The sequence below is a fragment of the Candoia aspera genome, chromosome 2 (genome assembly GCF_035149785.1).
Source record: "Candoia aspera isolate rCanAsp1 chromosome 2, rCanAsp1.hap2, whole genome shotgun sequence".
NCBI classification, from domain to species: Eukaryota; Metazoa; Chordata; class Lepidosauria; order Squamata; family Boidae; genus Candoia; species Candoia aspera.
In genome coordinates this window covers 200,963,905-200,990,216 of record NC_086154.1, presented here as the reverse complement: position 1 = coordinate 200,990,216, position 26,312 = coordinate 200,963,905, and the positions used below count along the sequence as shown (strand labels likewise).

At 36.5% G+C, this 26,312-nt stretch overlaps 1 protein-coding gene across 2 annotated transcripts in view; it reads left to right on the top strand.

Moving 5' to 3' along the window:
• RASEF (RAS and EF-hand domain containing) overlaps nt 1-22,288 on the top strand; it is a 31,310-nt gene extending 9,022 nt beyond the window's left edge. Inside the window, exons 4-17 of one of the 2 annotated variants that reach the window (XM_063295178.1) lie at nt 2,067-2,162; nt 3,190-3,267; nt 3,840-3,955; nt 4,037-4,105; nt 6,360-6,444; nt 7,043-7,134; nt 9,120-9,354; nt 10,009-10,146; nt 12,644-12,791; nt 14,112-14,193; nt 17,290-17,404; nt 18,011-18,130; nt 18,607-18,683; nt 21,274-22,288. In XM_063295178.1, coding sequence (XP_063151248.1) covers nt 2,067-2,162; nt 3,190-3,267; nt 3,840-3,955; nt 4,037-4,105; nt 6,360-6,444; nt 7,043-7,134; nt 9,120-9,354; nt 10,009-10,146; nt 12,644-12,791; nt 14,112-14,193; nt 17,290-17,404; nt 18,011-18,130; nt 18,607-18,683; nt 21,274-21,382 — 1,560 coding nt within the window. In that variant the 3' untranslated portion in view covers nt 21,383-22,288. Of the gene's footprint in view, nt 1-2,066; nt 2,163-3,189; nt 3,268-3,839; nt 3,956-4,036; nt 4,106-6,359; nt 6,445-7,042; nt 7,135-9,119; nt 9,355-10,008; nt 10,147-12,643; nt 12,792-14,111; nt 14,194-16,062; nt 16,116-17,289; nt 17,406-18,010; nt 18,131-18,606; nt 18,684-21,273 lie in introns of those variants that run through there. The other variant, XM_063295179.1, reaches the window with a different exon arrangement.
• Nucleotides 22,289-26,312: the final 4,024 nt, after the last annotated feature.

Genomic DNA, 26,312 nt, shown 5'->3' with positions numbered 1-26,312 from the left:
GTATAGCCCTGTTTCTCTTCCTACTTTCTATTCGATTCAACTATATATCCTTAAGTTTAATTTATTTCAATGGGTCTCTGGTTTCTTTGATATACCTTTGGTAATTAAATAAAGGGAATAATTGTAAGGAAAAAATAATATTCTGTATATTACTGTAGAGCTGAAGTTACAAATAGTCCTAACCAGAAATGTAGATCTCTAATCTTAGAATAGCATGGTAAAATAATCACATATATTGACTTCAAAAATGTATCGTAGCTTTTCTTCAGTGGCATCCTAGGACATCTCTGGTATCCTTGGAAGATTTCTTCTACCGAATCTCTGGGTGTCAGATTAGATTACCACCTCATTATTCCAGCTTTACTAGTGGGATTGCGTTCTTCCTATAATTACTTAATAGCTAAAACTACTTAGTATACTTGAGGACCCATAAATAGTAGGCTTCTATGGATAAGAAATCTAGCCATGATATTGTAAAAACTCTGGAGGCTGCTTTCTTAGTACCTTAGTTAGAAGAACCAAGATATTAATGTAGATTAAGGCAGAATTAGTTGGGAACTTTTTCTTCCCCAAATCAACACAGTAGCAGGGGAGTCTGCAGGTGGGATAAAGAGGGGAGCAGATTGACAAAAACAGTGTTGTGCTGACATGATAAAAGCCCCTCTCCTTTGTACATATGACACTGCATGCATGCCCCAAAGGGGTAGGGTTTGTGATAAGATGCTACTTTTGTCGTTTTGACAAATGCTAGAAGCTTCTGTGGACACCCGTGCATTTAATCCTTCAATTAACATATGAAAAATAAAGGGAAAAAAGAGAGCAAAATTCTGGGTTTAGCTTTGAGTATTTGCCCTAGCTCTCATAGTAACCAAGAGATTATAATAGGGTTCACATATTACCCTAAGCTATATTCTGATTTTGATTTAGGTTTTGAAGTAAAGTTTGTAGACTATGGTTTATAGCTTAGTATATTGTATGAACCAAGCTAATTAAATAAATTTTAGTTAAACTAGTTTATGAGGCTATCAACAATTAATAGTGATAGTATAGCTGTAGCCTTGGTTCTGATAACAAACTGCTTTTGCAGTATCCCTGAGTTTCAAAAATACTATTTTTGTCCAGTTGAGTGAGGAAACACTGTTTTTAGAAAAGGAAAAACAGAAACTGTTGCAAGTAACGTGTGCATATTCAGTAGACATTTATGACTTTACTAAGGAATGGGTTGGTATTTGATAAAACAACAGCAATTCAGTGTCTAGGTAGGTACAGTAGGTATCTCCTGTCTATTGATTAATTGTACATCTAAATCAGGATTTCTCAACCAGGATTCTGTGGAACCCTAGGATTCCACGAGAGGTCACCAGGGGTTCCCTGGGAGATACGATTTGTTAAAAAAATATTTCAAATTTACGTTTCATTCTTTATTTTTAATTTAAGAACACAGTGCATATATACAGGCGTATACATGAAACAAATATAATAATTTTGTAACTTGTGGCCTATATTTGAGCCTGAATGTGCAGGGGTTCCCCAAGGCCTGAAAAATATTTCAAGGGTTCCTCCAGGGTCAAAAAGGAGAGAAAGGCTGATCTAAATATTAAGAGTAGTCCATAATAATGTAGTTTGCTTATCATTCTTGAAATTTTATTTATCTTACTGTGTGCTTCATACACGTACTATTAAAAATAAAGACGCCTCAAATGTAAATGCAAGACTGCTGTGATATTTACTTTGTGGGATAGTTCTGAACTATAAATTGTATTAGTTACATGCACATGACTTTTACTAAGCAAGGCTGACTTGTGACGCAGTCAAATAGTGCTTTGTGTGCTAAAATCATTATTATAGAAATGTGCTTTGTGTTTATTCCCAGGTGGCAGAGACGTGAAATGTGCACTATAGCAAATCTTTATATGTATGCCTAGTCATGCATGAATGTTTTAAAACTAGTCAAAATATTTTTGTTAGTGTATAATTAGAACAGATGCCTCCGTGCTACATGAGAATGCAACATAAATTGCTTAAGTCTACCATTTGTAATTTAACAAATGTGTAAAACGTTGCAGGAGAAGAGGAAAGCAGAAGAAGCTTTGAATGATCTCAAGCGCCAGTGTGAAGCTGAAGTGGGTGATCTCCAAGTGACAATAAAAAAATTAAAAATGGTATGTACCCACTCAATTTGTGGTGAATAGTTTATGGTTAAATACATCAAGGCCTGATTCTCTGTAAATGTTCTGCTGTCTTTGAAGTAATTAAGCAGACAGGAAGACTTGAGCTTCATCTTACTGGAAAATGAAGTCCAAATTTTTTAAATCTAATATCCATGAGATAATAGAATAAAGTTTCTGGAGGAGCTTAAGATGGTGCTTCCTTAAAAAGGAAGGAATTATGTTTTGTGGTGTGGTTATGAATCAGGACTAAATGGTCTTAACTGTGTCCTTGTTCACCCTATTTAGATGGTAATTAATATTTGGTTATTTCAAACAGTAATAGTTTAGCCCTGCTGTACTTGGGAGCTCTTCTGCTCATCCTTCAAAGTCTTGGATTTCTGCCTTGGGTTTCTGTCCTCAAATCTTAGTCTGAATGACCAAAAATAAGTGTGTGTTGACCTTAGTGACCCTTTCTCCTGTTACGTGCCTTTTAGTTACTCACCTAATAGTGAAACTGTTTCAGAATTATTTTTTTGTATTATCAAAACATCTGTTAAATTGAAACAGACTGTGGTCAGCTTGTAAGTAGGGATTTATCTTATAGCCTGTAATGAGCAGGAATTCCTTTTGCTGAGCAGATTGGGAAACCTTTTTGTGAATTGATGATTAGTTCTTTGCTTTTCAGTTATTATTACTAGCATGCCATAATTTATTTGTATTGATGATAATTTTTCAGTTATCAATACAATCTTTCTTTGCTTTTCAGTTACTCATTACTAGCATGCCATAAATTATTTGTATTGATAATAGCTCAGGAAGTTAATGACTAGTTTACTAGTGGACTAATACCATTTCATGTTACTAGTTTTTAAACTAATAAAACTAGTTTGCCAGTTTTTAAAGCTGCCCTCAAATAATTTATGAAGAAAAAAATTGAACACTTGAATATTTTTAGAGAAAAGTTTGATTCCTTTTGGATTGTAATGGGGCAGTCAGAGAAATTTTCTTACAATTACTACATTTTCTTTATTGTTTACAGCTGGAGGAACAATCTAAAAACATTAATCACAAAGAAGATTTGGAAGTGCTAAAAAGGAGGATACATGATTTGACCTTGGTATGAGCTACTTAAAAATTCCTCATTCAGCCTGTCAGTCTCAACATAACTGGTATTTTTGTTGCCTCTTCAATTTGCCTGGCTTGGTGGAAGATGGCATTTTCTTGAACTGTCAAATGAATGGCTAGAATTTTGGGGACAGAATAAATGCTTTTTTAGGTATATGATGTGTTTAGCTCCATATATTAACAACTAGTTAGCGGGAAGGTGGTATGTGTAACAATAAAATACAGACTGGCCTTTAGATGCAGACATGTTTTTCTACTAGTGGAACAGTAAGGTGGAATTCCTATCTATTCTTGTGCATGCTATGAAAATCTGTTTGAGGGTGTTTTGAAGAGCCTCAAACAGATTTTGGGGAAAAAGATGCAGGGTACAAATGGGAAACCAGTGCAGAAATAATAAACCCATTTATTTTAAACTGGTGACTGTTCAAGGAGTTCACAGATTCATGAAATAATTTATCAAAGTAACCATTTAAGTAATCATAAAATTATGTTTACTTTCATGAATTGTCACTTCATGAATTACTACATTTTGAATGTTTCATTTTTAAAATTTCTGTTGTTTAGGAAAACCAGAAACTTAAAAAAGATCTTATGGAAGCACAGACAAATATAGCTTTCCTTCAGAGTGAATTAGATACTTTGAAAAGTGATATTGCAGATCAAAGTATGAATTCAGAAAGGTAAGGGAATATCTCTAGAGATATATAATAAGTTGTGGGTAAAAACCAAACTAATTCCCCTTAAATTGATTCTCTTTGCAGAGATCTAGACATGATCAGAGAGTACACTGAAGACAGAGATAGCTTGGAGAGACAGATAGTGATACTACAGTAAGCTACTAAATAATTCTCTTTTTAAAAATGTTTTCATTTATGAATTTTGATGTTCAAAAGTTAGGCATCTCTAGTGGGGAAAAGAACAGCTCTTTTTTTTTCTGTGAAAGGTTTTTCTGGTACCCTGGTCTATATTTTAGTCAGCCTGTCTGATAGATGAAGGATGATCACAGTGTTAAGCTGTCATTTGACATTACAGGAAACTGGTAATATCTTTGGAAGCGTTCCTTTCTTCAGAAATAAAATTATATCATTTTTATTTATTTTTAATTTTTATATGTCTCCCCACCAAAGTCTATAATCTTGCATGTTTTTAGGTCACTCAGGTGTAAATAAGTCATAGTCCACTTGTTTTATTTGTTTGTATGCTCTTTTCCAGAAAGACACTGGTCCAAAGTACCTGAAAATACAGTATAACAGTGTATTTATTCAATTTCTCTAGCTACCCAGAGTCACTTGCTGAGATGGGCGGCTATAGAAATTGGATAACTATAAATAAGTAAATAAAATAACAATGTAATATTTTGCTCGTCCCATGCTGCTTATTTATACTACTAGTACCCAGTTTGAATGTTCTTATAAGGCACTTGGGGTAAAATGAACTGGAGTAAAATGGATCAGTTCAAATTGAATAATTCTGTCTGAGAACTGAGGTGATTATTGGAGACTTTGCTCCAAGAACACCTGACTGCTAAGGTGGCTACCTAGAATGAGCCTTCTGTGTATTAGTAGTTTAAGCTTTGAAATATCCCCACTGGAAAAACCTATTTGGAGCTTATTTTGTGGTCTTTGGGTACACTATAAGCAGTGGATATTATTATGTTTTTTTGGTTTCGGTTTTAAAGAGGTGCTTTGCATTGTGAAGGTAGCCTGTTTGTGACTCATTAAAGTAGCCACATTATTTTCTACAATTGCATGTAGATACTGTGGGAAGACTTCTACTGCAACTGTGCAATCCTGGACACAGCTGCTTTAGTGAGGCAGGTGCATTATGTCCCCCCACGTTCCAAAACACTTCTTCACAATTCAACCCAGAGCATTGCAGAGCCCTAATATTTATTTTAGGAATAAACAAGTGCCATGTTTGCTTTTTTCTATATGCTGAACTTCATGCAAGTTAAAGTATTTTGAGAGGTTTTTGTGCTTCTCAAAGTTTTATCTTGATCGTCTTGCTGTGATGACTTTTGGATTTCAAAGCATTTGATTTTAAACATGGGAGAACATTTAAAAATGGGCTCCCCGCCTTCATCTGATGTGTGAAATAATTCAATGAATTCTGCTGCTTCAGAATTCTTTAACGTTGTGCCAGTTGAGCTCTTATATACAGACAAAAAGCAGAACTTAGTTACAGCAAACTGCTCAGAGCTATCACTAAATTGTTTTATTACTTTATGCATTTTTAATAATTGCTTAGATAACTATGCTATCCTTTCCTAACCTGATGCCTTCTAGATCTGAACTACAACTCCCATCACATCCAAAGATCATGTCAAACTATCTGAGAATGATGAAAGTTGTAGCCTAAGATATCTGGAGGATTTCAAAATCAGGGAGGATAATGTGAAGTGTTAATGGTGTTTGAAATTAAAATTCTCATCTTTCTGTAATATCTTATAATGCATGTTCAGTACTTTGATTTCTCTTCCTGTTAATTTTAATTGGAGCCTGATAATATTTTGGTGAACCTTCATATTGGCAAAAAGGCAATAGGGTAGGGAATGAAAAACCAGCAGTTCTTTGGCCCTTCTCAAATAAGCAAATGTGGAATCTTTGTGATTGTAGGAGAAGTGATTCTTTTTTTCTGCTTTGGGGTCAGTGTGCTCCTATGTATGTAAACCATTATAAGATTAAACATAATAGGATATGTTAATACTCAAGAGAGCCAGTTTGGTGTAGAAACTGGCAGACTGTGAGTTCTAGTCTTGCCTTAGGTAGAAAGCCAGCTGGGTGACCTTGGGCCAGTCAGTCTCTCTCAGCCCTGGGAAGGAGGCAGTGGCAAACCATTTCCAAAATCTTGCCAAGAAGACTTCAGGGACTGACTTGAAGGCTGGCTGGCTGGCTGATTTATTTATTTATTCATTTATTGATCGAACCATTCTGCCATTGTCCTGGCCTTTATTGAAAGCACATGGAACCTCTTTAGTTCCCTTATTTTTGATGAATTTCTTAACACCAACTTAAACTGCAAATGCTAATGACCCATTTTGACTTCTTTTAATGAGATTTTTTTCTCCTTCTGGCTTGATTTTAGGTCAGCTAACAGGAAACTACATGACAGTAATGATGGCTTAAGAAGTGCATTAGAGAATAGCTGGAGCTTATACAACAGATCACTGGTAGGTTTGAGCATTGTACAGTCAACATGTTTGATTAATAAGAAATACATTATTTTTTTGTTTTTGGATATCTCAATAAAATACCCAAACTGGAGTTACTGAAATAAAATAGACCTTCTGGATTTGTGTCAAAACAATCCTGTGCTTCTTAACCTGGAAGTACACCCTGTGCTTAACTCTCAAGTAAATGTACATAAGCTTTGACAGGACAATTCTGTGTCTATTTATTCAGAAAAAATCCACTGAATCTGTTTCTAACACTTATTTAGAATTACAGCCTGAGAAAAAGTTATTGCATATAATATTGCTTATTTATTTTATGGTCTTGTACTGTTTTTTCTATTTGTAAAAGAGGGTAGTATGCACATATAGAATTTCATAAGACAAATTATTTTTAGGAAAACGTTATACCAAGGAGATGCTTCATTCCGCCCCCCCCATTAGACATACAATGATTCCATACAATTTTGTTTTGAATTTTCCAAAATAATAAAGAAATAGCTGTAATCAGGAAAAGTGTTTTGGTAGATAAAGAGATTATGCTTAACTTTTTCCAGGAGTACTGAAAATCTCTGTAATTCATGTGTGTATTTTTCAGCGTCTAACAAATACTTCCCCTGGAAACACAATGTCCAGAGGCAGTCCCAAGTGTGGTGGTGGCCATTCTCCCCAAAATCCACAATATGACAGGTAGAATTGATTATGTCTTTTTAAATTTCACGGTTTGAAAAACAGGTTATATGTTTTAAGCTACATTCTAAAGATGAGTCAAGCAGTTTTCTACCTGTTAAATTCCTTTTTTTTCTAGATCTTCATGATAAGGTTGGATCCACTCCAGTTGGTCTCAGGTTCAATCTCTGACAACCCGAGATAGTTAAAATAATGTCTGATTGAAGTCTTGGAGAGCCACTGCCAGTCAGTGTTGACAATATTGAACTTGATGGACTGATGGTCTGACTTGATAAAAGCTAGCTTTCATTGTTGCCATGGATGATTATATAATAAGGTGTCCCTGAGCACATTCTGAGTCTACAGTTCTTATTTTCAGTACCAGGACTGAACTGAGTTCATGATCTTTCCATCCCTGGTGGTTCCTTTCTTTACCTCAACAACCTGATTTAGGTGTGAAAAGCTGTTTTAGAATAGACATCAGTCTGTCTCTTCATTATTCTGTGCCACATGGATAGGAGCCAATCGGATCACTAAATTTCCATAAAATGATTACAGTTACTAGAAGCTGAAGGACAAGAGTGGTGTTAGTCTGTGGTATCCAAAAATCAGGAGGAGTCTGGTAGCACCTTTTCATACCCACAGGCAGTGCAGTGGAGTGAATGAATATTTTTATTGTGGTCACTGACCAGAATTGCAGAAAAACACATTAAAAATAAAAACAAAACAAGATAAAATATTAGAATTGGTGGTGGATTCATCAGTGGATAATAGCAGTGGAGTGACTAGACTGATACAGGGTTTAAATTGGGATGAGATGGGGAGGAGGGAAAAAGAGAGTGTTTGAGTGGCTTTAGTTGTGAGTTGTAGGTGACAACCAGTGGTGTCTTGTTGTCTGTCTTTTAATAGGTCCTTCCTGGAAATCAATCTGGGTGTATTGATTTGTCTGTTGATCTTGTTGAGTGGGTAATTCAGTCTCCTGAATGCATAGTTTAATTCCATCAGTTGAGCATCTTTGTCAAGTGGGTCAGAACAAATGTAGTGTAAAGCCTGGCTGTAGATGATAGATTTGGTAGTGTGCTCAAGATGGAAACTAGAAGCAAGTAGGGATGCATGGCGATCTGTAGGTTTCCTATATTGTGTAACATAATGTTTATGGTAACTTTAAGATACAGGATTGGCTGCCTACCTTATTCTGCTCTCTAGTGGAATTGAATGATCGTCTAATAACAAGGGACATTTCTGTTGCTGGATGATTGTTGGAAATAGTTGTATTGGATTTTGTCCCTGTGAGGTTTGAATGAATTAAAGTTAATGTTTCTCATTCATTAATAAATTTTGAATGGGAGCCTGGCATTTCTACTCTCAAGAATAGTTTTGCAAATTTAAGGTTTGGGTATTATGTATATTACCTAATTTAAGAAGGCAGCTTCAAGAAATACAAATTTCTCCCAATTTTCAGAGCAGAGCTTCTCTAGCATGCTTTTTTTTTTTTTTAATGTTTGTTTAATTAAAAGATATGTGTCTTGTTCCATGTTAGCTACAGAATTTGAAGGACTTTCTCCCCAACATTTTCTAAATACTGTTTCTTTTTATACACCTGAACCTCAAGGGATATTTAACTATGATTTAACCTTTACCTTTTTATTAGTCTTTGAAATCAGACTAATGTAGTGTAATGAATCAGGATAGGTAGACTTATATATGCTTTAACTTCTATTTCAACATTGGTATGTAGGTCTCCTCTCTCTGCCTCAATGTAGCAATACAATTATTCATATACTCTGCATATTTCCCCGTGTGAAATATAGTTGGCTAAAGGTCTAGAGGGTGCACTTAGCATTCCTCCTCATATTTGTTCCACAGCAATAACTTCTATGAGGTAGGCTGGTTTTAAAGAGTGACTGCCCCAAAGGCTAAGTTTTCATGGCTGAGGGTGGGCTTGAGCCTTATCCATTATATTGCATTGGCTTTCCAAAAGTTATTTCTCCTTATGTTCCAATCAGGCTATCTCATTCATCCTATGTGGATGAAGACTATGATTCCCTCGCACTTTGTGATCCAATGCAGAGGATAAACTGTGAAGTTGACAGCTTGCCTGAAAGCTGCTTTGATAGTGGTTTGTCTACATTAAGGGACTCAAATGAATATGATTCAGAAGTGGAATCCAAGCATCAAAGAGCATCTCAGAGAACACAGGGTCTGCAGGAAAGCTTCACGGGTGATGCTTCTGATACAGACGTAAGCTACTGACTATTAACCATCCATTTTAAAATGTTCAGATTGGTGTTTAAAAGCAGAATTACTTCCTGCTAGTCAGAGAGTGAACTGGAACTTCATGTAAGATAGAAATGCATTGAGTTACAAATATGTAAAGGAATTGCATGTTTTAAGTTTAATGTACAATTGTATTTCTGTGGTTACTCTTCACAGAGTTTTGAGGAAGAGAGTATGCTTGCTTATTTATCCATTGTAATCTCATCCTGTAGATCGATGTAAGTAAAAAATCCATCTTAAGCTACAGGAAAGACACTCTCTAGAAATTCAATAGATGAAATGGAATATTGGAAGAGCCTACTCCAGTTCTCCAAGGAGGATCTGGAAATGCCACTTATTGTATACAACTGAAAACAATCTTATATGGCAGGTATCAACTGAGAGTTGATTTGGATTATGGCAGGAGATAATTGAAATGAATGAATGAATGAATATCTACTATCAGCTTCCTCACTTGTACCTGCCAGACACCTTGAGTTTTTCTCCTGCTTGCCAGCAGATGTGTTCTTACTTTTCCTGCAAGGAAGCAGCTGAAAATAGCTGTGTTTTCATTGGCAATAGTGGTTTGTTTTCCACCCCACCCAAAGGCAGGTTAGTTATACTTCCTGTTTTGTGCAGGTCCCAGATATACGAGATGAAGAGGTATACAGTCCTCATGATGTAAGTACAGTATTGGATTGGAAGCCCCACCAGCCAGTCAGTCGAAGCAGTTCTGGAGCTTCAACAAGGAAACACATCCCTGCCATCTCTCCACAGGTATTAACAGTAGAGTGCTTTTTTTACTCTTAAAGCCATAGTGGCTGAGATTGAAATTACCCTTAGGAACAGCCAAAACTTCAGCATGTCCAATGGCATCCCTGATACTTTTAAACGTAGATCCTTCTTTCCCTCCCCACATGTCATTACATTTTTCACTATCTTTTTAGTTTCAAAAGGTATTTTCCATATGGCATGAAGTGGAAGTCCGAAGCTGCTTTTGCAGTACAGAACTAATCGTGTTATTCTTTTGATGCAGACCACAAGCCATAGTCTAACACAGTTAAGAATAGACACTAGGTTCACACATTGTCCTAAGCCATAATTTATTGAAGAAATAACTATGACTAGATTCATAGTGCAATACATTGCCAGAATCAAACAAGCCTGGCTTAGCATAAGCATCCAGTGCTATGGATGCTTATTCAGATGCAAGCTTCACTTAATTTATTTTTACTAGGTACCAGGTAATTGTTTATAAAGCTCAGTGAAATCTGCAGGAAGGGTGTGCTAACATGTCTTGTTATCATGTAACTGAGTTTCCTGAAATTTTTATCTTTGAAAGTCCTTTATAACTTAAAACCTAAGCCAAACAAAAAAAGGCCTCCAGTGACTTTAGGCACCTTCTACTAATATAAAAATGGACTTTCTGACATTTTAATGATCCATCATAAGACCTAAACACCTTTTTAAATAGAATTTTTATTGAAAGAAAATTTTATACAAAATTTAAAAAACGATAGAAACTTAAACAGAAAAATAGAAAAAGGAAAAAAAGATATGAAAGAACAAAAGAACAAGTGAGGGACAGCAAAAGACAAAGAAAAAAGCAAGAAAAGTTACCTAAAGAAGCGACTTTTGATCTTTGCAGCAGTTATAGACATAATAGTTACCATCTCCACCTCCCAAATTAAATATCTTTGTTCCCTTCTTCCCATGAACGCTCCCTTTTTAATCAGTAAATCCAGAAATCACCAGACATAAAGATATAAATGCCTTCCAAAGCCTGTCAGAGGTCCCTTAGACCAGTCTTCCCTACCTGGTATCTTTCAGAACTGTTGGGAACATAGCTCCTGGCCAGCACTGTCAGGCTTCATCCCTGAGCTGAGCAGCAAATTACACATCTCCAGACACTTAATCCTTAGTTCAGCTTCTCAGTTTGACTTGGCAGAAAACTCACAAACACAGCTTGGCTAGATTAGAGAATTTACTGCAGATGAGAACAAAGCATCACATGTAACAATTGATTGCTTATTGCAATGCAAAGATCTCAAGGACTTTTATATTTTCTCAAGGCTTTAAATTCTGGCTTCTTCCTCCTGCCCTTATGAATTAAGGGTATTTGGTATGTTGTTTGGTGACTTTGGGAGTTTGTACGTTTACATAAGCCTCATCTCTAGCCTGGGAATCCCTAATTCCCATTTGCTAACTGCATTCTTTATATCCATGGCCAAAACAGATCTAAAGAGAACCAAGTTGGGAAGGCTTATTTAGTCCATTGTTCCATTACTGACAGTCACCCAGATGACCCTTTGAACAAGACATGAAGAACAAGACTATTCACTGGCCTTCATGGCTAACAACTGCAGAGAGCCAAATTTTTCATGAATCACTCCCTTTAAAGGCATTTTGAGAGGTGTCTGATTATATTTTGTGGTAGCAAACTTCATAGTATGCGGAGTGCAGATACATATTTTTCTTTATCTTCTAAATCAATGTTGTTAGATGTTTGGGCACTGAATGCTTTGTAAATGATCAGAAAGAATATGTTGGAACTTATACAAGTACAGCATCTCTTCGCTATTCAGTGGAATGCACTTTTTTCAGAGTTCCTCTGTTTTAATTACATAATTTATTGAAGCAGCCACATCTTTAAGTGAGCCTTAAAGCAGTTGAGTCATAGCTGCTTTAATAAGTATAAGAGAGCTATTGCATTATCATGAGTTCCAAAGAACTTTTTTTTTAATAATGTTCAAAGTATGCACAGCCCTACTGAAATTCCTGAAACAAAAAAAGAAATTCTGTCTAATTTCTCTAACCTGTTAATTTCTGTATGAACTGGTATCATACTACCACTTTTTAAAAGGCTTTTATTGTCAGGGAAGGTGCTGCATCCTTCAGTCATTTTGATTGCTTTTCCCTTTCCCAGTTCTTTGTTAAGCTTTGGGAAGCTGCAGTTGTCAATATTCTCAATATTGTACTACTATACTAACTGTGCTACTGGGTTTACAGAAAGCATTGCAATATTGACATTGCAATATATGTGTTTTCATTTTCACTCCCATCCCAATATTTTCATTATGTTGGTCTTCAGTGATGATGATGACCACAACCAGCTTACATCCAGTAATGTGTATATATGTACATGCTATTTGTTGTTCCAGTGTTTCAGGCTTAGCACTGACAACCTGACGCATGTTTTATAAGTAAGGTTATTGAACCAAAGCTTAGTATTATTTTAATGTTGTCAATATGGTACATGTTTTGTTATGTTTAGGTTGATTCCAAAGACTGCAACTTCAGATACCCAAGTTCAGAGAAGGCTTATAAGATCGTTCTTGCTGGGGATGCAGCTGTTGGAAAATCTAGTTTTCTTTTGAGACTTTGCAAAAATGAATTTCGAGGGAACACCAGTGCAACTCTTGGTATGTTTTTTGTACTTTCTTTTTCCAGGGCATCCATAACTGCCTGGTCTAATGGATGAGCTTTGAAGATGGTTTTTCCCCTCAGAATATAGAGACCACATTCTGATTATAATAGCTTGCCTTTCAATCACCTCTACATTCAACTCTTTACCAGGGACCTTAAGACATCATATGTGGCTTTGTCCTTTTCTGTGCTCATAGAGATCCTGTGAGGAAGGTTAGAGTAAAAGGAATAGTGACCTGTCCCAAAACAACTGTTGAATTTAAAGGGAAACAGGGACAGCCGGCAAAGTGGCAGAGTGATGAAGATGTAGTTCAGTCCTTTTTCCAAAACAAGGATGGTAGAAGTACTCTCCACCACTTTAATAATATAAATTTTAATGTTGTATCCAAAATGCTGTAAAGAAATTACTGAATATCCCAAGAACAAGGTAAAAAAAACCAGAAAACGCACATTAGGGTAAAATGGGAATATTTTTATTTATTTATTTATTATTCAAATTTAATTACCGCCCATCTCCCCCAAAAGTGGGACTCTGGGCAGTATATAGATTTTGACACTATATTACTTTGAAACAAGATGTGAGAATTTCCTGAGAAACTCAGGACCAGTTAAACACTGGGACAATCTGCTGGAACAGTGGTGGATTCTACCTTTTCAACACAGGTTAAATGTTCACTTATTGGGAATGGTTTACTGGACTCCTGCACTGAGCAGGAGATGAGACTAGATGACCTGTAAAATTCTTTTCAACTCATTCTTTGTGTGATTCTGCTCAGTGCTGTTGTTGCCTGTACTGTAAGTGGAAAAGCCAAAATTCATGGATATTTGTACTAAGCAGAGTCAAAGATTTGATTCTGCGAGGAGGACGTTGTTTTCCATATTTGGAAGCAGACAAGCATCCAGGTGATGCAGCACAGTTTTCTACTTCGTCACATCTTCCTGTCATCCTCTATTCACATAGAGGGTGCCAATGGTGACAGGTCTCCAGAGAAGTGATTCTGTTTTACCTTAGGCCAGATCTAGAATTATTGTTGAAGTTTAACCCAAGATAAATATCAGAATTAATTTTTTGTTCTTAGTTAATGTTGTTCGACATAATTATTTCATATTTTTTCAAGTAATGTATTTGTGAAGAGCCTTGCATTTTACTGTTTTAAAGCAATACACCATTTGACTGCAGAATTATCAGTAATGCTTCCTTAATTAACCCTGATTATATTTTTAGGTTTAACCCTATAGATAAATTCTTGATTCTTAACCTTAACTGCGTTAAAGGACGGTAGTGCAGTGCTTTAAAGGATATTGTTTGTTTTAAGGGGTTGACTTTCAAATGAAGAGACTCATTGTTGATGGAGAACCTACGGTGCTACAGCTTTGGGATACAGCTGGTCAAGAGAGGTCAGTACAATTTACCTGATTCTATTTTGAAATAAAAATAAAACATTTGTATTAGAAAATTGTGTTTGGGTGCTGACCTCCTAAGTTAATGATACTAACTTGCATTTCCATGTATAGTAATGTTATCTAAATGTCAGAATATTGTTGTGATGCCTTGGTCACTCACAGAGAATAACCGATGGTTCTCAGAAAGGAAATACACATTCCTCTGCCTCAGGCAAGATCTTCCTGGTGAGAAATGCTTACTTTAGCATTTAGGAACAGAAGAGATACACACACCCCTTCCTTCTTCAAGGTGAAGAGCTTTCGCTCTTTCGGAAACTGCAGGAACTGCAGGAAGTTTCTTCAACAGAAGAAAGAAGCAAGAAATTGAGTACTGGGGCAAAGGAACTGTATTTCTGAGCCTTTGATAAAAGGTTGCTTTCTACAAGAAACTGATCAAACAAGGAAAAGATTTTTGCTTCAGTAAATCCATTTATCTCTGAAAGGATAAATTAAAAACATTTAGCTAGGCAGTTTGTGTAAGATTTTGATTTTGTGTTTTTAAATATAATCAGTTGTCTCTGTTGTTTATTTCTCTGTATAAGCTAAATGCTACTTTGTGTTTTGTCTATCTTGGAACCTTCTTACAACAGAGTTTCCTCTATATTAGTAGCAGATTGATACCATCAAGTAATCTGCCCAGATTTCCCTACAGACATGGCCAAAAGTATTTGTACCTCTCTCCTCTTTCCAAAGAATCCCAATTTGCTGTGAAATAAGTTGAAACTGACACAAGTAAATGGCATCCACCATTCTATATTCCATAGTCCATAGAGCAGACATTTTGCTTTTGATTTATGACTTATTTCACAGCAATTTTTGGTCTAGTGGTTAAGGCAACGGGCTAGAAACCAGGAGACTGGGAGTCGAGTTCTGCCTTAGACATGAAAGCCGGCCGGGTGACCTTGGGCCAGTCACTCCCTCTCAGCCCAACTCACCTCACTGGGTTGCTGTAGTGGGGAAAATAGGAGGAAGGAGTATTAGGTATGTTTGCCGCCTTGAGTTATTCATAAAAATAATAAAGGCGGGATAGAAAAATAAATAAATTAAATAAACAAACTTGGGATTCTTTGAGAAAAAGAGGGGTACCAATATTTTTGGCTGCATCTGTATATATTTTTCTCTTGGAGATCCTTTCTAAATTACTTCCTGTGTTTTGAACAGCTCTATATTTTTTATAATAAAGGGATAATTAATAAACAAAGAAACAAATAAATCTTTGCCATTGATTCTTTTGTACTTGAAAAGGTATAAAGGACCTTTTACATATTTTGTTTTCCTATTTTTAATAAAAGCTTTATTTTATTTATTGCTTGCGAGATTGGTAGGGGTGTTGATTTTCCTAGCCCCATGCAGGGACAGGCGGTGACGCTGCACAATTTTTTCATTCTTTTTAGTTTTTTAACATTTTATTTGCTAGTTAGGTGCATAAATTGTGGGAGTCCTATCTCTCCAGGGTTAGGAGGACACCAGGCAAGGCATCCCCCTAGAAGATAGGTGATAGTAATAAAAACTACTAAACCACACACCAAGGCAGGTGGCAAACCTAGAATGTATAGACCTAGTGGGCTTGTGGGTGAGGCTGGTTGAGACCTCCAGCCTTTCAGTTTTTGGGCTCAACCCTGCTATAATGTGGTAATTATGGGGTATATAGAGGCAATCCAATCCAAGTCTTTTTTTTTATAAAGTCCAGTCTTTTTTTTTTAATAAAGACGTTGCTGTTTTGTGTTTGACACCCAGGCAGAAAAAGCAGATTCCTCCCCCCTTTCTTCTTTTTCTCAGATTCTTTTTAGCAGAGATATACACACCAGTTATTTTTATTTTTAGTGACTGAATATGAAGTGATGATTGCCAGAGGTTGGGAAGCAGCCAGGAACAAGGTAAAAGGCATCTTTGCAGCCCTTATCTGTCACTTCTGAAGAGTGGCAGTAGATGGCGTAGGACCTACCTAATCCAAGGGAATCAGTATGTGTGGATTCTTGTGGACTATCCCACTAGATAGTTCAAGGAAGTAGTTCTAAACTGACTTAATGCTAAGAACATAAGTCAGGTCATAATTGATATTTTTGTCAGAGTAGGTTGGCTGCTGTAGATCTTAGCAGATGCAGTGATTAGTTTCTTGTCAGGGTGATGGAGAAGTTAAGGGTTATCCATGACCTGGAGCATTCAATATTGGTCTGTTACCACCAAGCAAATAGTTTACTGAAGAGGTTCAGTAGAACTTTGTATGCCATGATTTCAAGATTCATACAGAAACATAGCAAAAATTGGGACTTGGCATTGCCACAGCTCTGATTTGCATGCAGTGCTGTGCCACACCTAGTTTATATACCTGTCTTCATTGAAACAGTTGTAGGAGAAAGCAAGCAAACAACGAACTACTGAAGGAAGCAGAAAAAAAGCCCTCAATCCTACATGATAATTTGGCTACCATGAGCCAAAAGCTTTAGAAACAGTGAATTATCCACTTTAGTTTTTGTCCTTGCCACACCCAGTTCAGCTCCACTATACCACTAAAGGCTCATGTCGATTTGCCCCCCCCCCACAAAAAACCCCAACCCCTCTCTGCTGTATTCTTGTTAGAACCTTTCAGTACCTTCATTAAAATGTCTGTACTAGGAAGCCTAGTACATTTTGGAGAACGCCAGGTTAAGGAAAGATGTGCTAGAATGGGCTAAGTCTGAACAAAATTTAGATACTTTGAATTTCAACTTCTGCTGGTCCCAGGCAATGGTAAGGAATTTTACTCCAGAGCAACTACAGGGCACCTGGTACTTATACCTGCTCTTGGATAATAGTGGCACATTGAACGCTTAAAGCACTGGCTCTTTAAAGTTCAAACTAATCCTGGGTTGCCACTGGTTTCCTGGTACTAACTTAAAGGGTATGTACTGCAGTTTTTACCATCGCACTTTCCTCCAGAAACAGTCTTTTCTGCCTGCCTTATGGATCAGATCTTTGACTTTAATCCACTGAACTTACCTGCTATGCAGACCGAGGGAAAATAAATTGGAATAGAAGAACTATTGCAATTTTTAACTTTTTTTTTTTAAGGTTCCGAAGTATTGCTAAGTCTTACTTCAGAAGAGCAGATGGAGTGCTTTTGCTGTATGATGTTACCTGTGAAAAAAGCTTTCTTAATGTACGAGAATGGGTGGATATGATAGCGGTAAGAATGTTTTGATCTTACGAAACACGATCTTGCAACTCAGTGTGCTTAACACTTGCTAAATATCCCTCTTAAATGTCATGTACCTTCTCCAGAGAGAGGTGTTTATAAGGTTCTGGGCTGGTGCCCTCCTGGGGCGTGTTAGAGCTGCACTGAAGCCATTGTGCAACTAGTAGACTATAGAAGGAATCAGTGGTTTGAGTCACAGATGAGAAGTTCAGTTTACATGTATGAATAATACTCTGAGCCATTGTGCATCATGGAAAATTTTGACAATTTTCTTGGAGTAAGGGGCAGTTTTCATAAATAAAGTCCAAATAGAATTTTGGCTTGAAATGCTTTTAACCAAAACACTTTTTAAGGACCTGTGTTTTAAATGTTATTACTGGTAGAGGTGATTCAGTTTCAGTGTCCTGCAGTACTAAACATATATCAATAATATGATTTAGTGTTTCTACTATTTTAAAAAAGTCTTTATTTAAACTAGCCAAAAGCAGGATAAAAATCTATTAATAATAAAAAAATATTTTGATACATTAGAATGTCTAAATTTGTATTTCTGATTTAATATCAGAAGTCGCATCATTAAAGTTATACTCATTTTAGGATGCAACACATGAAAGTATCCCAATCATGATGGTGGGAAACAAATCAGATCTTCGTCTAATGGCTTCTGAACAAGGACTGAAATGTGTACCTCTCAGCTATGGAGAAAAGTTGGCCATGGTAAGAACGACAGGTCCAATAGCTTACAAAAATAAAGAATACAATATAGGAAGTAGAATAATATATTGAAATGGTAGCTTGAATTATCAGAAGTAGAATCCTTAGGGATCAGGCTATGGATAAGTATAAGTACTTGATTTAAAAATTGCTATTTGTGTTGTAGTTTTTTGGGTAAGTCTGGAAAGCAACAGCTTCTAGTGCAATGTTTTATCGTTTGGTACCCCCAGAAAGTTTGGACTTCAACTTCTATAATTTTCAGCCTGCATAGTGCCTGGAAATTATGAGAGTTGACATATAGAATATCTGGAAGGCATCATATTGGGCAAAAGCAATTAGTTTATCCTGTACAAGTGTCCAGCAAGCTGTTTCCCCTTGTAATTTTGTTATTTTATTTTCTATTCTGTCTTTTAATATTTTTTTGAAATGAATTTCCATGATTGTATTAATATGCTTTCTGATTTTTTTTAACCTCCTAGGCTTACAGTGCACTATTTTGTGAAACAAGTGCTAAAGATGGCTCTAATATTATTGAGGCAGTGCTTCATCTTGCTCGGTATGTTCAAATGCCATTTATCCACACCTTTTAAAAAGTCATGTCTTCTCAATGCCATTCATATTTTTAAAAAATGCACCATTCAGTGTTCTGTGTAAACTGGAACATGTGGAATGAATAGCTTGATATATGTGTCCTAACAGTCAGGAATCATGCTGAGACGAGGAATAGGTCTCTAGTGTTTATTACTGCTACATAAGACAGAAAATCCTAACAAACTGAAGAAGCATGAGAAAATCCAGACAGATAAACCCCAAAAGTTAAGGCGGGTCTGATCTGTGTCTCTTTGAATGGCTGCTTAACTCCTCAGTACTACGCATGCGTTTTCCCCCCTGGATAGGGGCCCCCTCCTGCTCACCATCAGTGCTCATGACATACATACCCATATGTATGTATGGGTATGTTTTTTCTCCTTAGTTTCAAGACCAAGTCCAGCTTTTCAGGGGCCATCACAGGCTGTCCTTGGTGAACTTCACAGCATCAACCACCTTCTCACTGCCATCTGGCATTAAGTATTTGCTCTCTTCCTTCAGATTTAATTCTGAAGGATCAGATAGGGCTGCCAGAAGCTGTTCCCTTGCACAATTAACTTTATGAAGCAAAAGTGGTTTAGTGGACCACTGCTGTCAGTTAAGCCAATTAGGTGTGCAGAAAGCTGCATCCCAAGAACACTATTTCCTGGGACTAAGTGTAAGAGATGTTAGCATTGAGACCAGGCAAGGCATCCACTCCATTGAGTCCTGGCAAATCTCAATTATTTCAGATTTTGCACGGCCTGTTGAATGTTTTAGGCCAGTAAGTATGGATAGTATATGCAACCCCATGTGTTGCCATGTTGCACTTTCCCGTGGGCATTAAATATATTTGCTCACATATATGAAGAACACTATATATGTTTCATGGGGATTTCTGTGTGGAATTGCCTGGTAAGTAAAATCTCAAAACAGGTTTAAAAAGTAAGGGTAGGATCACACATTCAGCATCAGGATACTGCAGAGAACAGCTGCCTTTTTGCAAGTGATCAGTCATGGTATGGAACATCACCATTATTTTAACATGTTCTCTCCTCCATTGTTTGTGTTCCTGCAGAAGGTCTGCAGATGGTCCATATAGCAAGCTCATTGATTCTGGCTTTTGTCTGGAACGATTATCTATAGACAATTAAATGAGAATTATGGGATTGAGGTCTAACAGATCTGGAAGGCACCAGATTGGATTGGGCTGCTCCAAAATATGCCCAGTTTTGGCAGCTTCCTTCTGAGCTGAATAACTTCTCTTCCAGTCTTACAGCATGATCAAAACTGTGATATACTTCATTGTAACTTTCTCAATAGGGTTTCACTATTACAGCTCTATGGGTTAATAAGCTTTTTGATAATGCACTTTCAGATTGTCACAAAATATCTGTCTTTTAAATTTTTTTCCATATCTAAATCTACATGAATTCCTGATTTCTCTGGGGTATTTTTTATAATGACATGGAGCATGAAATGAAAATCATGGAATGTCTGAAATCATGTTTCTTAATTTTAGCAAGATTAAGAGTAGCACTTGGTGGTGGTTTTGTGTTCAGAAGTTCTTGCTAATTTGTAGAAAGAGACCATTCTCCTTGTTCATTTAGAGTACAAGGAAATCTCTTATCTACCATTGGCAACAGGTGCAGTAGAGGTGTAACCATCTCTTTATCTGAAAAGTCAGTTTCAAATTAATTGTCGCCTTGTGATATGATTCATTTCCAGGAATGTTTAGGCACTTTCTTATTAAATAGCTTGCCAAAGTAGAGATTTCTAGGGAGCGAATGCAATGCAATTGGAGAATCTCCAGAATAGTAGATAACAGGCTCTTTAAATTTAATTTTAGGATGAATAAATTTATTTCAAAAATGAAATAGTCTCTTCAAGATGTAAAATATCAACCATTTCATGGAGATGTAACTGGGAAACTTGCTTTCTAAAGATGTGCTTTCTAACTCCCTGCCCCAAAGGCACATTCCTGGACCCCTTGACAGATGGTGACTCAGTCTGTGATCAGGTTTATATTGTTCTGTGACACAAGATACTGAACCATTTGTAGGAAATAATGGAGGCAATGTTCTGGGAATACATCTTTAAAAAAGAAAATAGGCATGAAACCTGCCATATTGTTGCTTGTATTAATTTATTATTTAAGTCACAATCCATAGACAACCTTCCTTCCACAGTTCCCATTTATTTTAGTGCACTTTGTAGAGGATAATTTAGATTTTCTCTGTGGATTGCTTCGGGGAGGGGGGGAGAAATATGCCAAAATGGGATGTGTCATAATGGCCAGAGACTGGTGCATATTATGCAAACTTCTGAAAAGGTCTTCTTGACAATACTTCTTGTATTATGTTTGCCATAAAACTAAGCACAGTAAATAGCATGGACAAATGATTAATTCACATGACAAATTTAATTTACTCATGTTTAGCATACTCTGTGAAAGCAAACTCTGTGTGATATTTTATCAGTATGGGATATTTATGAACCTTTACTGTTATTCAGCAAACACAATAAGGATAATTTTTCTTTGAAAATGCTTTGTCTGATCAAACAAACTTGTTTTTCAGAGAAGTGCGAAAAAGAAGCGATAGCAAAGATGATGATAAGTCGGTCACTAAACTGGCTGGGACAACACTAAAGAAGTCTTCACTCACCAAAAACTGCTGCAATGTTTAGAGAATTAACTCCTTGGCCCTAAAGAAACAGACTTTTGTGGCAGTGGAAGAGGAAAAAATGAACAGCATAGGTTGTACCAGATGATCAGCAGAAGGGAAGTAACTTTTCAGCCACCAGGCCCATAAAGAGTGTTTAAGCAGAAATAGGTATCTTGCTCATTGAACAAAGCCAAGACAAAAAGTATAAAATTCTAGTTCATCGGTGGGATCACTCACTTCTTCATTTATGTAGTTAAGATCATTCCACCTCAAATCAGCTGTGCCTTCATAAGCCAACTTGCCTGGATAAAAATAGATCCCCCCCAAACATCATACTGTATTTATATAAATAAATGTTACCTTTTTTAAAAACGTGGGAGATCTACAGCCCATTCTCTGCCTTGCATCATGAAGACATTTGTGATTCTTCATCAATAATCTTAAAACTTGTGCAGTGCTTGTTTTGAAGGATTTTCTGGAACATTGAACTTTTCCATACTGTGCAGCTTTGAGATCCCAGAAAAAGTAGTGATTTGAGAACTGAACCTGAATAGGAAAGAAAAATATAATTATCTAGAACTAAACAAAAAATGTGCCCCTTCTGATGCTGAATTCAGAATGCTGTTGCTGGTATTTTTAAGATCTCTGGGTGGAATGTATATAACACGGATGGCTTCTTTATCCATCAGATGCCCTCCTGGTATGTTGGGACTATAACTCCATGCTCCTTTGAAATACTAGAAGTTGAAGTCCCAGCACTTCTGGGGGATGCTACGTGGGGATTGGCTATTATAAAATTTAGTGGTTAAAGATAACCCAGAGATCACTTTAGTTGTAAATATTGTTGCAGGGCTATACCATTTCAGACAACTTAGCAAGGCAGAAAGAAAGCTGGGCTAGAAGATTTTGCCCTGATGTTTAATTTTGTGTATCGGTAGACAAAAGATGCAAACAGTATTTCTTTATGAAAGCTTTCACCTGCATCTGAAGTTGTAAAGCCTAGCATTCTAGTGAGAACTAGGCAAATCATGTGCTGCTGCTTCAGGACTTTTCTCTTTTTTCCTGCCAAAATTCTCAGAATTTGGAACCACTGGATACTTTATAACTAAGGGTTCTAACCATGTGGGTGTACATGTGTAGTGAATTTGTATGATCACATTGGGGATACTTTCCTGTCCACATGCTGCATTTTAAAGATTCACTCTTCCTCTTCCTGAATTTAAGGGAATAGAAGGCATGTAGCTACAAACTATATGCATTATGTTTGTGCCTTGGTGGAGATAAACAGAAGTGAGACCTGAGATTCTATTAATTACCCCCCCTTCTCCTCACAATAATGAGCTTTATTCTGAATTAGATCAGTGACACTCATAAGCTGTTTTCTAGTGTTTGTGTACTTTGCTTTCACCAGGAAGGACCAAAACTTGTAAAACCTGATCAAAAGTCCCATTCTTCCTTTGGGTCTGAGTTAAAAATGAAAGAAGCAAGGCTTAATTGAAGGAAATACTGGAAAGCAAATTTATATGTAAATAATATTCAAAACCAGAAAGGACCCCAGCCCTCAACCCCAGGATCGATATGGGCCTTTGTAAAATGAATAGGCATTTTGTCATTCTCCCAAGGCATTGGTTTTCTTGCCTAGTTACCTCTCCAAACTTCCTTTTAGGAGGTCTGCTTCCTGGTGGAAACCCAGTAGATTTATAAGATTAACATCTACATGGACTGAAATCTATAATATGTAATGCGTGCACTTTAGTATTGTATTATAATGATAAGCCTTGATACTAAAAGAAAAAATCCCAACTTTCCTGAGAAACTGATAAAGATCAGGAGATGCAAATGTTTGCCATTCTGTTGGCTGGACCAAGAAGCACTTTTATATGTTTTTAAAGTTTTATTAGATTCATATTTTTCTCATACTTGGTTTATACAACTAATCTGTTTTCTTAAATGCATAGGTTTTATTCTGCTTTACTGTGTCAAGCTTTCTCATTTTTAAGGAAAAGTTTCCATTGTGATCGGAACAGTAGTGATCCGATCACATTTGTCAATATTTGTCCAAATTAGGAAAGGAATTCAAATTCTGAAGGTCTTGAAAATTATTAGTTTCTCACAAGGTTAGGCTGTGAGAAGAGAAATGTATTTCTCCCTACCCTTATTGTCTGATCTAGTGTCAGAAATTTTCTTACAGTTGGATTCTCCATGCATTTTTAACAACTAGGCTGAAACCTCCAAATCGTCTTACTGGCCAACCACACACCGTTTATATAAATAAATTAAAAAAGAATAATAAATTGCTTAATAGTCTGATCCTAACTGGATTGGTTCAAGTATAATATGTGTTAGCCTTGGACTCATGTTCACTATCCTTATTCTTAGCTATCAATGTTATTTGAACTTGAAGGACATACAAGACTAATTATTTTATTGTCAGAGCACAAGCCAGGATCACAAGTCACAATTTTTATCCTTAGCCTTTTTAACTAACAGATTAATCACATTTCCATTGAGTTTGAACCTAGTAGAGCTCTGGTTATTTGAAAGCCAAAATTGTTATAAAATCACAAGTAGTTGAGATTGGAGCAGCTTTTCCAAAGCAGATGCCCTTCAGACTGTCATGTAACTCCTATTAACGTCCTTTAGCTTTGCTGTTCTGTAGGAATTGGGGGAATCCTAGATACGATATGAGAATATCTGGGAGTGCTTGTGCCCAAGGCGTGCTCATATAACACTAAACTGTACATGAAGGTTATGTCCCAGTAAAATGGCTGCTTCGTCATCAGATGCAGAACTGGGAAGCTTACAACAGTACAATCCTCCAATAGTGAGAACGTTTTGATGTAACAGTAGGAGAAAATCTGTAGAATTGAGAGTTGAGAAATGCAAGCTTTTGAAATTAAGCCAACCCCAAAGCGAAATTGCGCAAGTCACAAATGTTTTGCAGATCCTTCACTTCTTTATATTTGTGGTTCTATAACTATTGAAGCCTCTTTCGTAGGTGTCAGTTTTCATGTTCTGTTAATTATTTTGAAATTTTAAAGATGTTTTCTCAAAGTGCCAATAATTAAGAATTCCTTGTTTGGGATGCAAATAAGTAGATGTTAGTTTGTTTTTAGAAAATAAGGTTAGTCCGTAAGAATTATCAAGTTGCTGAATGACGTGCGTGTACAAACCTGGAGTTCTCTTGGTATGGTTTTCAATACAGTAACAAGGCACTTAGCAACAAAAGCAAAAGAAGTACTGGTTTTATTACTCCACCAATAAAGCATATAGTTTGAACTAGCAGAGTTACACTTTCTATAATTTGAGTTTCTCTTGAAGAATGAATCCTATGTCAGCAATGTTTTGTGGACCCGGGGGCTCCAATGCAAAGATGAAATGTTAGAAGCTCTTTGCCTGTTTCAGGGAAAGGAGAGCTTCATGCATGCTACAAGATCTACTTCCAGACAGACTAAAAAATATAACCAGGCTTCTAGATTCACAGGAAGTAATACAGTTTCTGCATTGAGACAATCACAGTATGAAAGTCCTGAATGAATTGAGCTCAGCCAACTTAAGAAAATAATTGGTTTATTGAATAGTTAACTTGTACTCTTAATTTCCAAGTAAAGTTTTATATTTATTCAGTTGTTATGTTGTCATGCATATATTTATTTATTTTCACAGGAAAATATATCTGTTTCTTTGGTAAATTCTGTATATAAGATTTTTTTTCAGGCAATTAGTGGTCACAAGTAGTTTTTTCCTTGCTGTCTCTGTTTATAGCACATGTCGTTTTAAAGGCAATATTTGTCCTCTGGAAGATTCGATCTGTTTAACATGCTTTGGTATGTAAAACATGCTTTAACAGGCTGTGTGCCCAAAATGTGCTGCACCATACTTTCTTAGAAATAAAATTATATATACCACAGGAAATCCATGTTTATTAAAAATGTTAGTTTAAGCCTAATTTTTTAAAAAACGCAGCTTTTAAAAAATGACATTAAGGCAGCAATATTGTAACCCCTGGAAGATGTATCAGGCCACAGGCGTTTAAAGAGCTCTGTCATAGGTGTGGGAGATTGAATCATGGATTTCCTCTCCCACTTGCCAGAGAAATGTCTTGTGTCAGAAGTGGAGAGAAAGCATGTCTAGTCCCGGTGCATCTCTTTCCAAGCAAATCTGCAAACTAGCAGATCATCTGTCATTTGAGCTGTTGTGGGTCAGTTGAACCCAATTGGTTTCAATAGCAGAGAATGCTTAATTTTTTTTAAGGTAATGTGGGAATAGGACAAAGTGAAAAATGCTGCTTCCCATTTTTTTCCCTTGCTAGTGTTTTGGAATAATTATAAGAACTCCCTTCAACATAAAACAGCATTGTTCTTTAGCGATATAATCCTATATGGATATCCCAAGAAAAACCAGAGAATTCACTGGGATTAATTCATTTTAGAGGAACTACATGAGTTCTCACAGTGTAACATTTCAGGCCCCACTGCCATTAGAACACGTGCACCCCGAGCTTCTCAAGTCCATAATGCTGATCGACTCTGCCAATGAAGCAATACTAATGTCTTGTTCTATTTAGCTGGCAAAGTGACCACTATGGGAGTTCACTTGCTATTCTCCCAACTGGAAATATTTTTATACATAACCTCTGCTACTTGAAATCCCTGGATTTGGGTTCACTGAGTTAATCTTTTTCACAAAGGGCAAATTGAATATGAACATAAAGCCCTTAATCTATGTTTTGTATTCCAGACCAGGGTTTCTCAACCAGGGTTCTGTGGCACCCTAGGGTTCCGCAAGAGGTCACTAGGGGTTCCTTGGGAGATCATGATTTACTTAAAAATTTATTCAAATTTGGGTAACTTCATATTAAAGAGGTAAGTTTCATTCTTTATTTTTAGTTTAAAAACACTGTTAATGCATATATACAGGCCTACACGTGAAACTAAGATAATAATTTTTAA